Here is an 18,021-nt window from a genome sequence, read left to right as displayed (position 1 = left end):
AGAGATAATCAAGTCTATTTGTGATGAAATTGGTAAAGATGTGTTTGCTATTTTAGTTGATGAGTCTAGTGATGTTTCCAAAAAAGAACAAATGGCTATAGTTTTGAGATATGTTGATAGATTAGGGATTGTAAAGGAAAGATTTATTGGAATTGTTCACGTGTTGGATACATCTTCTTTGGCTCTTAAAGCCGCCATTGATACCGTATTTTCCAACAATAACTTGAGTATGACTCAGGTGAGAAATCATAAAATATTTATTCCTTTAAATTTTAATACGATATTAGTTTTATTTTTATTTCTTATAGTTTTTTTATTAATTTTTTTTAAATATATAGGTGAGGGGACAAGGTTATGATGGAGCAAGTAATATGAGTGGTGCATTCAACGGTTTGAAATCTTTGATTTTAAATGAAAACAGTTTTGCACATTATATACATTGTTTTGCACACCAACTTCAATTAGTGGTTGCGGCGGTTGCAAAGACACATGATGATGTTGATGAATTCTTTGAACAACTAGCTTTGGTGGTTACTGTCGTTTGTGGTTCTTGTAAGAGAAAAGATATGATACGAGAGATGCAAAAAGAAAGAGTGGCAGCTGAATTTGGTATCGGCGAAACAGAAACATGAAAAGGGTTGAATCAAGAGATTTCTCTTGTTCGAGCTGGAGATACTAGATGGTGTTCACATTTTAGAACAATTGTAAGTTTGGTGAATTTGTTTGCAGAAGTTGTTTACGGTACTTAAATATGTCAAAGAGGAGGGGTCTACTTTATCTAATTCTAATCAAGCAAAGAGTATTTTGTCATATTTCAAGATACCTGATTTCGTGTTTCTTTTACACTTGATGTTGGAAATTCTATGTCTCACGGATACCTTGTCAAAGCATCTTCAAAAAAAGATCAAAATATTTTGGAAGCGGCTTTGTTAGTAAAAGGGACAAAGAAAGCATTGCTAGTTTTTAGAAAAGATGGGTTTCCACAAATTTGGAAGAAGATATGTGCTTTTTGTGAAAAACATAGTATTGAAATTGTGGATATGTCGGGATATTATGTTACCCCACGCAAGCGTAAGACCAATAAGACTAATCAACATCATTTTGAAGTTGTGATTTTTAACACAATTTTAGATATGCAAATTCAAAAATTTGGGGATAGATTTAGTGAAGTTGGCACGGAGTTGATGGAGAACATGGCGGCATTGAGTCCTTGTGACTCATTTTCTAGTTTTGATAAAACAAAGTTGTTAAAGCTAAGTGAGATATACAAAAACGATTTTGACGATTCAGAAAGGGCGCAACTTAATGGACAACTTGATATCTATTATCACTCTTTGCTCCATGATGAAAGATTTTTCAACTTGAATGGAATTGCCGGCCTCTCTCGTTTGTTGGTGGAAACCGGGAAGCACCTCTCTTTTCCTTTGGTTTATAGATAATTAAAACTAGCTTTGGTTTTGCCCGTCGCAACCGCAACCGTTGAACGGTGTTTTTCTGCAATGAAGTTCTTGAAGACCGATATGCGTAATAGAATAGGTGACGATGTTATGAATGGTGATTTGATTTGTAGTGTAGAAAAAGAAGCACTAGAGAATGTTAAGACTGAAAATGTAATTACTCGCTTTCATAAAATGAAAGATCGAAGAGGTGAACTTTAAAATGTAATTTTGTTATGGAAATTGAACTTTATATCTAATGAAATTGCGGTTTTTATTTTTTTTCGTTATTGTATATTACACAATTTTTTTTTGGGATACCCCTTAAGTTTGACCCTGGCTCTGCCACTGGTTGCCCTAGCTGTTCTTAAAGCTAACATCACAAATGGGAACAATTTTCACCTCTCGAACTGTAACGAAACACCAGAAAACCAACAAGGGCTTATCCAGGAGGACACTCCAACTCCCAAACCTAAGAGCACAAAACAAAAATTTTGGAACAAGAGGGAGTGCAAGTTGTCTCAGAAACTTGCCAAGAGACAACAACCCGTGACAACTCCTACTGCCACAACATCCGCCAGACTGGTGACAACGCCAGTGCAACGATATGCTGGAAAACTTCCAAATTGTGAGTAATGTAACTTCACCCACGTAGGAAAATGCGGTGAATCGAAATGTATGAGCTGCATCAGGCAAGGACACACAGCTTGTTACTACAGAGCACTAGCACCGTCAAACGCCTCGATTTCAGGTGAAAAGATGGGTCAAGTTTGCTACAATTGTGGCAAACCCGGACATTTCAAAAGAAATTGTCCAAGGGCTAAGAATGGTCAGGAAGCTCGCTCTGCAAAGACCCCGACTCAGCGCATCACTGATTCACTTCCACTACCGATGCTAGCATAGTTCAAGTGTGCGGTACACGTGGCGAAATGGGACACTTCAAAATAGACTACCCAACATAAAAGAACAATGAGGAAATAGGAGGAGTCTGACCTCAGAGAAGGAGGAAGCATCGAAGGACCCTGCCTTGTTTTGGTACAATTTCGAAAACCCCAATAATTTTTCATAATTGTGATTACTATCTCACGTGTTAGTAGTACCTGTTAACTTCAAACATAGAAAACACCAGAGACAATTAACCAGGGGCATCAATGTCCTAACAAAACAATCCTTCCAAACTAACTTAACGTGCGATTCTACGACGTTGTCCTGCTTAGTCCGACTGAGTCTATGTATACCAAACCCTTTTGTCTTAAATCGTTCAATCGCGAAACTCTCGTCTCTCGTAACGTCAAACTAGATGCAAACTTCGAAAATTCACCTCTCTTCGAAACCCGAAAGTATTCATGCGAAGAGTATCATCCACAAAGAAATGGACAAAGTAAGAGAACAATCCGAACAATTATAGATAGGTCGTGGGACACTCATCTACCCTTAGTGGAACTTTCTTGCAACACCGAAGACCATTCCATCATCAAGGTTGCACCACATGAAGTCTCTATGGTTGTAAGTATAGATCCCCTCTGTGCTGGGCTGAGGTGGGCAACATGCAACTAGTCAAGAGTCAAGTCCACGACAATACTCTCACTAGTCTTGAAATCACCATGGAAAGGCATGATACGTTTCGGAAAGCGTGGAAATCTAAATCCAAGGAACATTGGACCATTCGAGATCCTTGCCAGGATCGGTCCCGTAGCATACAAACTCCAATTACCATGAGAACTCAGCAGCGTCCATCCTGTCTTCCACGTACCAAACCTAAAGAAGTGTCTGTCCGACGAAACTCTTGTGATTCCTCTCGACGAGATTGAGCTAGACGAAAGTCTACATTTCGTGTAAGAACCTATTGAGATCATGGACCAGGAAGTCAAATGTATGAAGCAAAGTCGCATCCCTATAGTGAAGGTTCGCTGGAATGCCAAGCGGAGACCTGAATTAACTTGGGAGCGCGAGAACTTAATGAAACAATTATACCCTCACCTCTTTCCAAGTTCATGATTTGTACTCTATCCTTGAATTTCTGGACGAAATTCCCTTTAACGGGGGGATGATGTGACGGCCCAGAACTTCTACCCTCTTGACCTATTCAATACTATCAATGTTAAACTTGTTTCAGCTATCTTTTAGCATTGTTTGAGTCTGTTTGGATGATCTAAAGCCTCGTACAACCAAATTTTGACTTAGGGTTGGGTTGGTTTAAGATTTAGGGTTGCAAAAAGGCCAAACACTCCCTCTAGAGGAGTGTAATGAGTGTGTGGACGCACACCCGAGTGTGTGGCCGCAAACCCGAGTGTGTGGCCGTACACCCATTATTTATATATAGATGAGCCTCATTTTCACTTCATTTCCCCTCTCCTCAACCGTACACCTCTCTCTCTCTCTCTCTCTCTATATATATATATATATATATATATATATATATATATACTTGAATCAACCACAAACACTTCTAAGGCTTCAAAAACGTAAGTATTCCATCCTTTTTGTGACAACCCCAAATCTATTCCCGTTACAAATCCCATTTTCACTAACGGAATGCGTCACTATACGTTATTTTATGTAATATTTGGAATCGTCAATAACTGAATATCTAAGTATATGCATGTATTGATATTATCATAAGAAATATAACTCGTATGTGTTAACCCCGTTTAACCTAATAGAGTTGTATGACTTTTTCAACCACTTCACCCGGGTAAAAAGTTTTAACCCAGTTAACTTTAAACATCGGGTAGCCGTGTATCGGGTGCGATACCCGAGACATATGAAATGAGTGTGCACAACATTTGAACACTCTTTTACCACACATTCACTCTCTCTCACTACTTTCTCTCTCTAGACTCGAAATCGACCCCAATTCCGCTAATTTCCGACTTCCAAACGTAAGTACTCATCCTCTATCTTAATCTAGACATACTTCATTGAATTTAGAAGCCAAAATCATAGAAATCAAGGACCAAAAAGGAGTTTACGACCTAAGAAGCTTCTTAGGCCGTAAACCCCCAAAATCATGCCAAAGACCATGTTTTTCCTTCCTTTAAGCTAGTATACTAATTAAGGCATATACCTAGAAGAGTTTGGACACTAAAACACAAGAAATTGATGTTTAAAAAGGATTTTATGGCCCAAGCTTGTGCTTAGGCCGTAAACACCTCAAACACCCCACAAATCCTTGTTTAAAGCCCCAAAAACTCATTTGGGGTGTTTGGTAATTTAGACTTGTCAACAAGGAAGGCTTAAATGCATCAAACAACATCATTTGAACACAAAAAGAAGAGTTTATAGCCAAGGCTAAGCTTGGGCCGTAAACACCCATGTTTTTGTGTCAAACAAGTCCCTAAACCACTCAAATGCATGTAAGGAATTTAGCTAAGACCTTTGGAAGTGTGTTGCACCATTAAACTTCCCATTTTGAGGCAAAATGAAGAGTTTATGGCCAAGGATATTATTGGGCCGTAAACTCCCCAAATTTCATGCCAAATTGTCCCAAAACTCATTATAGGGCCTTCTAGGATTTATCTAAGGTGAATGAGAACATGTTGTACCATTTAAACATACATCTTGAAGGATTTAATGGATTTTACGGCCCAAGAACAAGTCTTGTCCGTAAACTCCCCAAAAATGTCACAAATTAAGAGTTTAATCCCTCTCTTTTGGTCCAAAACACATACCATTAAAGTAAGGAAGTGAAATAAGGCCTTAAATATACATTTTGGAGTACCACATGAGTTTACGGCCAAGCCTAGGGGGCTTACGGCCGTAAAATCCCAAAGGGTGGCCTTTAGGCCGTAAACTCCAAGGGAGTGAGCTCATGGACCCTCCCGTAAATCATTCATGGCCTTGTACCACTCCCGGGAACCCTTTCTAGGCCCTAAAACCCCGAAAACGATGCTAGAATGTCCAAATAATATAATGAAAAGTATAAGATGATTAACTTCTTGTAAAATACATATTTCTTATGACATTAGGGTCCTAAAAGGTGCTCAAGTGGTTATTTAGTACCAAACGCTCAACCGACACTTTTACCCGATTTACCCGATTCACCCGAATTACGCGATTTCAGGTGAGTTCATACCCCTTTAATGAACCTTTCAAATGTTTTAGGGGGGATATACAAGTTGCTTATAAATGTTTATGGAAAGGTTTACAGAACGATTTCCGCATTACAAGGATTAATCACATGTGATTCACTATCCTTAGTTCAAATCACATGTGATTTGTCACTAAGCCTTATAAACAGGTTTTTACATTTTCAAAACTATTTTTAAACAGTAAGCCAGATTTTAAATGTTCTTTTGGAAAAATGCTTTTCTTTAAATCAATTTACTTATAAAATGTAACCACTCTGATATATTTATATAAGTAAGACTTGGAAGACTTAGGACCGATATCTCGCCTTATTTCCTGTTCTTGTTTGATTGTGGGCTTAGGGTAGTAGTTATCTGTCCGACTGTCGTTGATTTCTTAGTTATATAACTTGTATATCAGTATGGGATACGAATAATTCTTCTTTCACTAAATACTAAAGTCACTAATATGTCAAGAACCATCCACACTAAGTTAACTATAATAGGTATAGTTAATGTTGTTACTACTACTACTCGCTAAAGTCAATACTCTCTACGCTATGATACTCACTATTACCAGACAATACACTAGTGAGAGAATACACTATGATCAACATTAAAGGTTACTACGCTATAACAAAAGAGAAAACACTAAACAAACAATAATACACTAACCCACTACGAGATACTCTATTCGCTACCCATTACGCCCGGAGTTTTCCGATAAGGAAGACGACACTACATGTATAGATCTATACGGGGCAGACGCTATTACATCCCGACTGTTAATTTCAGTCCGCGCCGTGCAGGCCCAGGGATGCCACTACCTCACTATACTGTGCATGACTGGTAAGGTCATGGGATCCTCTATTATCCTCACTATTAGTACATACAAGAGATACACTATAACTACACTAAAATACTACACTAAACGCTAAACTACATCCCGAAGTAAGTAAGTATCTATCACTAAAGGAAGCTTGCACCTCTATCACTGATTACAGGCTTAACCTATTCTATCACATTTACTATTCGGAGATTTTCCAATATACTTTTACAATAAACTGTTTCAAAGAAATGAAGAATGCATACTTTTCACAGGTTGTCACTTGCAATGTATTTTCTGGAAAATATGAGATTTTCTAAGTTTCTACTACTTATGAATATAAATGACGCACTTTTCACACTAATGTTTTGTATACAAAATCTCACACTAAACTCTTATGAACTCACCAGCTTTATGCTGATATTCGTTTTCAAAATAACTTGTATCTTCAGGTCAAAGATAGACAGGTACAGACGCAGCATTTTTGGAGAAGGTGGAGCACACAAGACCCATCTCTTATATTTTGATTTACTTTTGGGTGATTGTTAAACATTACAAAACACACTTGTAATTAAATTCAATATGTAAATGCAATGGTTGTATGTTTCTTTTTTTTACTATTATGCAATTGTGATGATACTGTACACTACGTCATCCACCCCGAAACGTATTCCGCCGTTATCGGTTTTGGGGTGTGACACTTTTAGCTTGCTATACTTGAAAGACTTCATGATTTGAGCCTTGATTCACCTTAAATTCGACCACTTTAGCATGATCATGAAGGGGTACGGCCGCACACCTTCTTGGTGGCCGCACACTTTGACCACACACTCTGACCACACACTCCGACCACACACTCCGACCACACACTCGGACCACACACTCTTACCGCACACTCCGACCACACACTCCGACCACACACTCTTTTGTGTGGCCTTACACTCCCTTCATACAATCATATATGTTTGTAACACTTGTCCCAAGTGTTTCCTAGTCCCGTAGGGTGTTGTTTATCATGATTAGTTGTATTATACAATAACTTGTCCATACATCGTTATATGTTAAATAGGGTCCGTTTGTGCTCGAGGTTGCACTTGACACTCAACATCCCTAACGATCCTACATTTGAATCACACGTCAAAACGGTGAGTTCATACCCCTACATTTTTTATGTTTTTAATGTTTTCAGGGGGGAATACAAACCAAACTTAAAGTATTTTATTAAGTTTTAAACTTATTAATACGGTCCAATGATTTCCACGTTTAATAACATATTCAGATATTTTATCCCTTTTTGTAATATATTGAGCATAAGGGAAACTTTTACTTTGGAAATCTAACTTCATAGCTTTCAAAATGGTTTTTACAAATAAATTTCTATATCAACTCTAATAAACTATAATGGGTATAGTTTGGGATAACCCTCTAGGCAGTTTTTACCAAATCAGATTTCATGAATGGATATATATATAAACAATGACAGATTTAGTTTATGTTATATATTTTATCAGGAGTATAGAATACAATTATTTCATTGTTTTATGTTGTTTCCCGCTAGTGAACTAGATTATACCGAACTGTGAGGCGCTATTTCAATACTGTACCTTTAGGTGTACAGGGATAAATCCTTTAGTATAACCAGAGTCTCATGGAGGGAGAGCGTGAGATTTGTGAATAGATCTATTCGGGACTGACAATCCCACACTAGAACTGCTAGCTACAGTTAGGCAGGCATGCCTGTGGTGAACAAATGTCATTTAGCTTAATGCCTGAGGAATGTTATAAAGGTCTCTTGGTCATATCAAGTATGGTTATACGACTCGCAAATAAGTATAAACTAACTTTGGTTTACGGACTCTACTCTTCATTTGTTTTATTTTGAGTAATAAAACTACGTTTATATATATTGTGATAGTAATCAGGGTTTCTAAACTTGCATCTCTACCTCTAAGACAGATAACTTATTTTTAGGGAAAATATGGGATTTTCCCAGGATAACACCGACATTTCTAAAACTGATGGTTTATTTTCTACTAATAGATACTTTTTCGAAACAGTTTTTCATAAGAAAATATGGGATTTTCTTGAGTAACACTTTTCCAAAGAAACAAAGAACATTTTCCACCAAAAACTAAATGCTTATGAACTCACCAGCTTTATGCAGATATTCTTTCAAAACTGCTTGTATTCTCAGGGGATTAGTAGACAGGTACTTTCAGGAGATTAGAGAAGTCGTAGCGTTAGAGTCATGTCTTTCTATTTTACTGTGGATATGAACAAAACTATGTACTAAGACAATGTAAACCTTATTCATATATGTATTCAATGTTTGGTTGTGTTTACTATGCTTGCAATGATACAATTGTTGTGATACTACGCATGACGTCCTCCGCCCCAGAACGTTTCCGTCGTTCCGGTTTGGGGTGTGACATAGAATATTCTATTAGAATAAATGTTATATGTTATCTGTTTTCTAAAAGTTAGAATACTCTAAAATAATAATGGTGTAGGATATTATAAAAGTTATATGTAGATTGTTCTGATAGAATAATACCTAATTAAATTTAGGCTTATGTTATACTCATTAAGATGTTATTATTCTTGTTATTCTAATTGTTCAATGTTTAATATTGTGTTAAGATGTACTCCCTCCGTCCCAAAATTATAGTCTATCTTTCCTTTTTGGTTTGTCCCAAAATAATAATCCACTTCTAAAAATAAATAACATTTTTACCAAAATACCCCCTCATTATTACTTAACAAAATGCATTTAATGGAACATTAAATGCAAAGTAAGGACAAAACTGTCATTTTATTATATAAAGTTAGTGGAAATTAATGTTTTTCTTAATCTGCGTGTTTTTTGTGTGTTGACAATAATATTAGGACAGATGGAGTAATATTTTGAAACTGTGTATGATATTATGATATTAAAGTGTAATATTCTAATATTTTATAATGAGTAAAATAAACTTATATTATGTAAGATTCTAATATTATAAATTTTTATTTGAAAACTTGATATTCTACATATTCTAATTTGAAGAGTCAGATGTTTTTTAGATGTTCTTTTGTCATAAACTACTTGCTCTAATCATTTTAGTCATGTAATGTGTGATATTCTAATTATATTTGACATATATAAAGTAATATGAAATACTCTAAAATTGTGTCATATTATCATTTTATACATTTTGATTTTGTTGGAAACAATTTTTTTTCGAATATTTTTGTTAAATAATATGTAATATATGATTTTAGACATTCTACTTTTGTTGGAAACAACTTATTTTGAACCTTTTTGTTAAGTATTGTGATAGTACTTTATTAACAATGAAGTAATTTGAAATATTCTAAAATTATGTGTCATATTCTGATTTTAGAATATGTAATATTCTAAAGAAAAAACATCATAAATGGTCCATGTGGTTACCCAAAATCTGAAGTTTAGTCTCCGTGGTTTAAAAACCTCATAGATGGTCCCTATGGTTTCAAAACTTTTGACGATTGGTCCTTATTACTAACTCCGTTAAGTTATGTCTGTTAACTGAAGGGTATTTTCGTCATTTCACTACCATAGGGACCATTTATGATGTTTTCTCTCTTTTTCTTTAAATTAAATATTATTATTTAATATATATATAAAATCTCTCTCTCTCTCTCTCTCTCTCTCTCTCTCTCTCTCTTCGATAGGCAACCAAAAACATCTCCATTAGAGATGGTGTTCTTGCGGTTTTCCTGTAATAGAGTAGCAGCAACCCCTCATCCCTCCTTCTTCCTTTTTCTGTCGAGCAAAGCAACAAAACACCCCTAAAATTCACTGTCCAGTTCAGCCCTTGTTCTTCCCTTTTTTCTATTCAATTTCAATCAAAGAAACCCCCTCCAGAGATGGAGTTTTTCCGGCAAACAAGAGGGCAACAACCCCCTCGTACCTTTTCTTCTTCTTTCGTCGAATCCATAGCAGCCAAACACCTACCTGTACTGTTGTTGTTGCCCTGCTTCCATCGTACCGCCTCTCCCTTCCTCTCCATATTTCTTTTCGAGATAGAAAGTGCAGGAACTGCTTTAGTAGTCCTTGATGCTTTCGTTTCTTCCTCCCTCTACGAACTAGTGAGGGCACCGGAGGTGCTCGTTCCTTACTCGAAAAATCAAACACAGGACCAAAAATCTTTGATGTCTACGTGTTTTTTTCTTGATTTTGTTCTCCTTCTCCTTTCTACGAATTAGACAAGAAATGGAAGTGCTCATTCCTTTACTATCGATTGCCACCACCCTCCGTCGATTTCTGCTTCCGATTTCTCCTTCCCCGAATCGAACCAGCATCGGAGGCGTGTGTTTGTCTTTGATTGAAACTGAACAAAAGCTCTTTAGATCTCAGCTCTATGTCGCCTTCAACGAGAGTTTCAAATGGGTTTTTTCATTTGTGTCATGTATATGTGTTTTTATCTTTTGTGAGATTAGAGAGAGAGAGAGAGAGAGAGAGAGAGAGAGAGAGAGAGACCTTTTATATATTTAATTATGTTTAATTTTTTTTAAAGAAAATATGAGAAAACATCATAAATGGTCCCTGTGGTGGTGAAATGACAAAAGTACCCTTCGGTTAACGGACAAATTTAACGGAGTTAGCAAAAAGGACCAAACATCAAAAGTTTTGAAAACACAGGGACCATTTATGAGGTTTTTAAACCACGAGGACTAAACTTCAGATTTTGGGTAACCACAGGGACCATTTATGATGTTTTTTCTATTCTAAAGTTAAAAGTTAATGTTACAAGAATGTTGTTGGTTTAATGATTAATGTGTTGTTTATTAATGTATAATTTTCATAATATTGTTGAATTCTAAATATCTTTCACATATTATTTGAGCTTAAAATTAAGTTTGCATGTATAATATTCTATTAGAATAATATTATGGGTTGTGTGTGTGGTGTTGATAATATACTAAAATAATGCTTTCGGTTATTTGTTAAATAATTTGATTTATTACACGAAAATAATGTGTATATGTAGAATATTCTAATAGAACAATGCCTAATTAAATTTGAGTTTTTCTAATACTCATTGATATGTTATTATTCTAGTTATTCTATGTTTGAAATATTAATATTCTGTTGTTAATATGTAATATTATGAAATTATGTATAATATTCTAAAATTGTGTTGTAATGTATCAAATGAACTTATACTATGTAAGATTCTAATATTATATGTAATATTATGACAGTGTTGTGTAATATTGTAAGTGTAAGATTTATAATGTTAGAAGAATATCTAAAATAATTTATAAGAAACAAAACAACTTATAGAAAACAAAATTTCTTATGTTAGCGTGTAATATTACGAAATACGTATATTATTATGATATTAATGTGAAATATTCTAAAATTGTGATATAAAGTGTAATATTCTAATATAATATGTAAAATTCTAATCCGAATGATTTGGAAAAATATTTCAAGTTTGTACCATAAAATATCTATCATGATGTTATAAGGTGTAATATTCTAAAACAATGTATAATATTCTAATCCCCTCCCCTCCCCACCCATCCCCCCCCCCCCCCTTCTCGCGGTCCTTCAACTGTTTAGGAAATCCACATAATAAACTTTTCAAACCAGTGAGAACCACATAAATTTGTAGAATGAAACAAATATTATTAGAAAAATATCAAAAATTGTCTATAGGTATTCTTAAAACCTGATAGTTTGAAACCACATTTCAAGTTTGTACCATAATAAATCTATCAGAAGCTTACACTGTTAGATAAAAAGAGGAATGATGGATTTCAAAGGGATTTTACAAAGTTATAATAAGATAACATTGCGCCATAATCCATAAAAATCTATTACATGTTTATAACATATAAGATCTATTAAATATTCATTAATCTCAGCATCTGTTGTAAGAATTTATAGTTTGAAATATTAAAGTTTCATTCAAGTTCGGATTCATTAGCTAAAAGAATCTACAACAAAGAATGAAAGAATTGTTAGAATCAAACATGGATTATACAAATATTTGAAATTCACGTCAACATGTTAAAGTAATGTAAGTGATGATACAACAACATAATATAGTAATATAATCGATCATAAAACAAACAATGAAAACAAATATAAGCAAAAAAATATTCTAAGTCTATCAATATTTTATTAAGTACAACCCTTACTACACATCAGTTAGAGCACTCCATATTGTTAAAAAAGACGTCTCCAACTTTTATGTTTGAATATTTTTTTAACACAATTATGATAATGATAATATTCTAGAAACGGGTCTAAAAGTAAGCAATATTTTCTTTGGTACAACTTCTTTTCTGGAAAGTTAACAAGAGCGTATTAAAAAAAATGGTGCTAAAAAGACCACTGACATTATGTGTCTATAGAAAAAAAACATAAGTTTAACAAAACTATGGTAAGTTTAATAACAGTAGTCAATATGGTATTATTTGCCATTAATTGTGACTAATATTTTGGAAATGTACTCATATTCTTAAAGGATAATTTAGTCATGAGAAGGGGTGATATGTCTAACTCCTTTTTTCATTCAGGACTTTCATCAAACATGTAGAAAACATGTATAGTTTAAATGAATTTGTTAAATAACAATAATTACTTTGTACATACCTTATCAATTTTACAAAACACATTGCTTGAAAATCAAACCTTAAAAGTGCTCTAAGTCAAACCTTGACAATTTGTAAAAATCATACATCTGATAAATAGAAATCGAATCTTGAAAGTGCTCAAAATAGATCTAAAACAACTAAACAAATGTGATTTGATGAAGAATTATTGAAATTGAAGATCAACGAAGAAAAACTAACTCTTTCTGTTGAAAATGGATGATTATGATGCTAAAAATCGATTACATTTTGATGGTGATATATGTGATTTGATGAAGTATATTGTTGAAAATAACCTCTATCTGATGATTACCCCCCAGATGTCGATAGATGAAAATCAACCCCAATCAATCCGACTATCAATTACATATGTAGAAGAATGAAGAAGATGAACTCGGAAAACACAAAAATCATGAATTTAGAAGCTATGATTTAGATAGGATACAATCATTCTTCGATCAAGCAATCTCAAAAAACCAGAGGATGATATGTTTAAAATAAGTGAAGATTTAAGGAGATTGAAGATCGATTACATGAGAAGATTAAGAAATGTTGATCACATAAGAGCGATAATTTTGGTAGAAAAATCGAAGTAGATGAAGATGTTCTTGAAGATGACGTTAATTGTGTATCAGATGTAGTAGTCATGTTATATTTAACTTAGTGACTAATCTGTTCATAATTAACTAATTAGTTAGATTAATTAGTGTTAATCCGTTTTTTTATAAGCCACAAGATCAAATTTAATGAAAGACTAATATTTGGTCCTCATGTCTCATAAAATATAGATGGTCTCAAATAAACTCTCTCTCTCTCTCTCTCTCTCTCTCTATATATATATATATATATATATATATATATATATATATATATATATATATATATATATATATATATATGTTGATCCTAGCAATAGTAACCTTTAGTGTTTTTAGGTTTTTGCCATAATTTTTTAGTCACTTTGACACTTTTGGTCCTTCCAATCTGCATCTACATTTTTACATGAAAAAACACAAAAAAACGTTCTTGAACGAAGCCCCTCCTAGTTTATATAAATAAATGCCAATTCAAAGAGATTAAAGGTAATGTCGTTTGATTATTAATGTGAATTCCGCAGACCACTGTCAAAACGATAAACCACTTTTTAGAAGAAGAAAAAAAATTATGATAGGGTCCATAATTTTGCTTTGGTCCCTAGTTTGGCTGCGAAATACACCGTTACGTTTTAGAAATGTGGAAAATTTTGAGAGTAGTATTTAGGCCACACCCTGTTGAAAACTAACACCACAACTTTTTTTTTTTTGCCTGGGCCTAGGAAATAATCATCCTACTTTTTTATACTAGTATTTTTTTTAAAGATTCATAAAAAATATAATTTGCTTGTATATAATTCTAGATTAATAATTGATTTAACTATTTTTTAATGATTATATATATATATATATATATATATATATATATATATATATATATATATATATATATATATATATATATATATATATATATATATATATATATATATTGATTAATTTTACAATTAGTAAAGATATGGATTCAAATTTAAGCACATATAAATTGATTCCGATTCGATTAATAAGATATGGATCCACAAACCAAAATGGGTTCACATTTATGACCAATTGATTTACATATGAATAATGGATCCTCACAATGGATTCGCAATTTCGCATCACACAAAGCAAAATGGATTCACAAAAGCACAATGGATTCATTGAGGGAGAACACCCCACTCCCTTGATTTTTGTTACGTTCTCTTTGAATATGTCAAATATACCATTCACTTAGATACCATTTTCAAAGCAAAACACCTAAAAAAAGCTTTACAAAGTGTTTTACAAAGAGAAGGGTTACAAAAATTATTATTTACAATTATTTCCTTCCACCCAAACGAACATAACATTGCATACCACCAACCACAACTCAAAAACAATTTATATGAAATTAAATTAACAAAAACAACTACACTAACTAAACCCCATTAGAACTGTGTCGAACTCCCTCTGAACAGAGTCTGACTCACTCCTCCCTCCAATATAGCATCCCAATCCACACTCTCTCCGGCCTCATCCCGTTCCCTGAGCATCATCAGCATCCTCTTTGCCTTCTCTCTTGCCCGCTCACTTCCATTCTCCTCCACCACACGCAGCACCTCCGCCCCTCTTGCCGCCCTCGCCAACCCCTTGAACCTCATACTTCCATGACTCAATGAGTACAAACACGCCACACAGTTCTCACGGGTTGACTCTTCGGAGTTGACATTTTCTGTTCTCAATTTCCGAAATAAACATTCCACTGCATTTGAGTCTAGCAACGATGATTTACCTTCATTGGAAGCGGCTAGATTGCATAATACTAGTAATACCCTTCCGGCAAGACCAGTTTCAAGCATTGTTAACAGAGTTGAAACGGCGCCGAGTTTCACGAGTTTGACCCTGTTGCTCTGTTTCAAAGAGAGATGGTATAACGCTAGAGCTGAGTCATTCCGAGTTCGCTCGCTGTCGGAGTGCAGAGCGTGAAGCAACGGCTGCAACGCACCTAGGACGCCGATGGCTGTTTTGTTCTCTTCCTCCAGTGCGAGGCTGAAGAGCGCGCCGGCGGCGTGTTCTTGAGACTCGGAAACTCCGGCCTTCAACACGTCGATCAACGGCGGAACGATCCCCGACCGGACGATCTTCAGCTTGTTTGCATTCTCTAGCGATAAGTTCACTAGAGCGGCGACGGCGTTAGTTTGAACGGTGGCGTACCTCGAAAGGAGACACTGGCGGAGTGCTGAGAGCAGCCGCGGCGTGCAGAGAGAAACCCTAAGTTCTTCATCGGTCCTGGTGACTTTCCGCAGCGAAATCACACACTGTTCTTGCTCGAAAATGTCGGGGCTCTGGAGCTTTGATGCGAAATGTTGTTCGTCGGAGGTGGATGAGTTAGGGTCTGGGGTTTCGTCAACGACTATCTCCGACGACGTTGAAGCGGAAGGAGAAGATGAATAGCAAGACGGACGTGTCACGAATGGAAGCGGTGGAGTATCTGGAACGTTCGCGAGCACCGATTCTTCTGAACTCGAGGAGTAAAAGTGATGATGATGATGAGGAATAGATCGAGGATTCAATTCCGTCGCTGCGTGCGTCAAAATCACCGGCGGCTTCTCCGCCATTCCTTTAAGCAAATTCCTCTCCGAATCCCTAAACCTCGAATCACCTTCACTTTGAGTTGAAGAAGCCATCATCCTACGAACTGAATCCTCAATGGAGCTATAATCCACATCCCGAGGTAAATCCGCCCCCGTCGACATACACCAGCTATGAATCGCCTTCTTAAGAGCTAAATTAGGGATCACGGTCGAAAAATCAGGCCTCGACCCATCGGCGAGAACTGGAACAAACTTAAGGTCTTTACAGACGTCAACGGATGTCTTCTCAAATGTCTGGCCAGAGGAAACCACAACCGGTTCAAGCATCAATAAACCAGAAATCGGACAAATAAACTCAACGAGAGGCTTCGTCTTCTCCGATTTCTTCGCCGGCGCCGCCGAAGACCTTAAAGAAAATCTCCACCGGCCTAGCTTACCATTGCCCACCATCTCTTCTCAGTTTACCAATTCAACAAGTATGTGGTGTGATTCTGATTCATGATAAATAACTGCGGACCCATCTAGAGTTGGTGGAAAGCTGGATCTTTGAAGTTTCAAGAGAAGACCTTGTCGCCGGCGAAAATAAAGGAAAAAGGGGTTTTAGGGTGAGGGAGATTTGGGATTGGTTGCCGATGATATCATTATCGTAACCTCCTGGACAACTCTTTTTCTGGTATTGTTTTATTAAAAACCACAAACACATAACGTGCGTAACTTGTTCACTTAATTGTGTCGTGTTTCTTTTTTATTGAATGCCATCATTCTTTGTTGTTTGCATATCGTTGTGTCTATGTTTTAATAAGTTTAGTTATTCAAGTATTTAAAAAATCTAATATTTGATTTATTATATAGTTTAAACTTATTAATGTAATTGTTAAACAGCAAATATGTTAATTTATAAACAACTCGAAACCGAAATGTTAATTTTTTTTTGGGGAAGATAGACGGAATATGGTTCCGAATTTCGATATCGACCTTTTATATATTCATAATATATTATAGCACTTTTTTATAGATATGATAATGATGATTTTTACTCGACTTTTAAACACGATTATTTATTTATTTATTTATTTATTTTGTAGAATGAAAAGTTTGTTTGATGTTAGGGTCAGAGAATAAAAAATAATAGATGATATAAAGTTTAATCTTGGTCAATGAGATAATGTATTTCTTTTCATGCTTTTAGTTGCTAATTTTGGTAAAGACCCACACGAAAATCCAAAGGATTAATATAAACGATATTTTTTTGTGGCATCATAATCCTGCAAAAATACAAACTCAAACATTTGTCTTTCTAACTTATAGTTATTATGAAATTGTTAAAAGCATATGCTAACAATGTAAAATCTAATTTGGATTGTTGGCAATTAAAATTTAATGTGATCTATTGTTCAATTAACATGCTTAAATAATAATTAAACATATACAATTCAAATGACAAAACATAAAACTTCTGGATCATTGTCCATTTATATTTTAGTTTAAGTACATAGAAGAGGCACACGTTTTCCATTTAGTGAAATGTGATTTTCTAAATGGTGAAATCTGAATAAGAAAACATGAGAAACTCATATGGTTGTTATTTGATGCTAAGTTGTACTTCATCTTGTCCCTCTTCTTGTCGCATTTGCTTCATCTATACCTATAGATCCTGTCTAAGGATCATGGTCATCGAAATTGGAATCGGAATTCAATTTCGAATATGAACCTGACCCCTTAACTATAAACAAATACAACCTAAAAAACTAAGAGCATGACACATATATAACAACTTCAAATTGCATAGTGTATATGATTTGAACAATGGAACATGACACATTAAACTGGAAGATTGTTTTCTTAGAAAATTGAAGAAGTTCCTTAATGTTCATAATAAGGTGTTATTTGTTTTTACTTAACCGACATAGTGTAATT

General features: G+C 34.9%; 2 protein-coding genes across 2 annotated transcripts; one reads left to right on the top strand and one right to left on the bottom strand.

Moving 5' to 3' along the window:
• The first annotated feature begins 863 nt into the window (after positions 1 to 863).
• Positions 864 to 1,439, top strand: LOC111877903 (uncharacterized). The gene has a single exon (XM_023874406.1). It carries the CDS (start codon positions 864 to 866, stop codon positions 1,437 to 1,439), a length of 576 nt encoding a protein of 191 aa, XP_023730174.1.
• Positions 1,440 to 14,771: 13,332 nt separating this feature from the next.
• Positions 14,772 to 16,883, bottom strand: LOC111877935 (U-box domain-containing protein 38). Its single transcript, XM_023874438.2, has one exon. It carries the CDS (start codon positions 16,552 to 16,554, stop codon positions 14,959 to 14,961), a length of 1,596 nt encoding a protein of 531 aa, XP_023730206.1. The 5' UTR covers positions 16,555 to 16,883; the 3' UTR covers positions 14,772 to 14,958.
• Between the last annotated feature and the right edge of the window lie 1,138 nt (positions 16,884 to 18,021).

Source organism: Lactuca sativa, chromosome 4 (assembly GCF_002870075.4).
Source record: "Lactuca sativa cultivar Salinas chromosome 4, Lsat_Salinas_v11, whole genome shotgun sequence".
Classification (NCBI taxonomy): domain Eukaryota; kingdom Viridiplantae; phylum Streptophyta; class Magnoliopsida; order Asterales; family Asteraceae; genus Lactuca; species Lactuca sativa.
The sequence above is the reverse complement of the archived record's forward strand: the minus strand, read 5'-3'. Positions and strand labels throughout refer to the sequence as shown.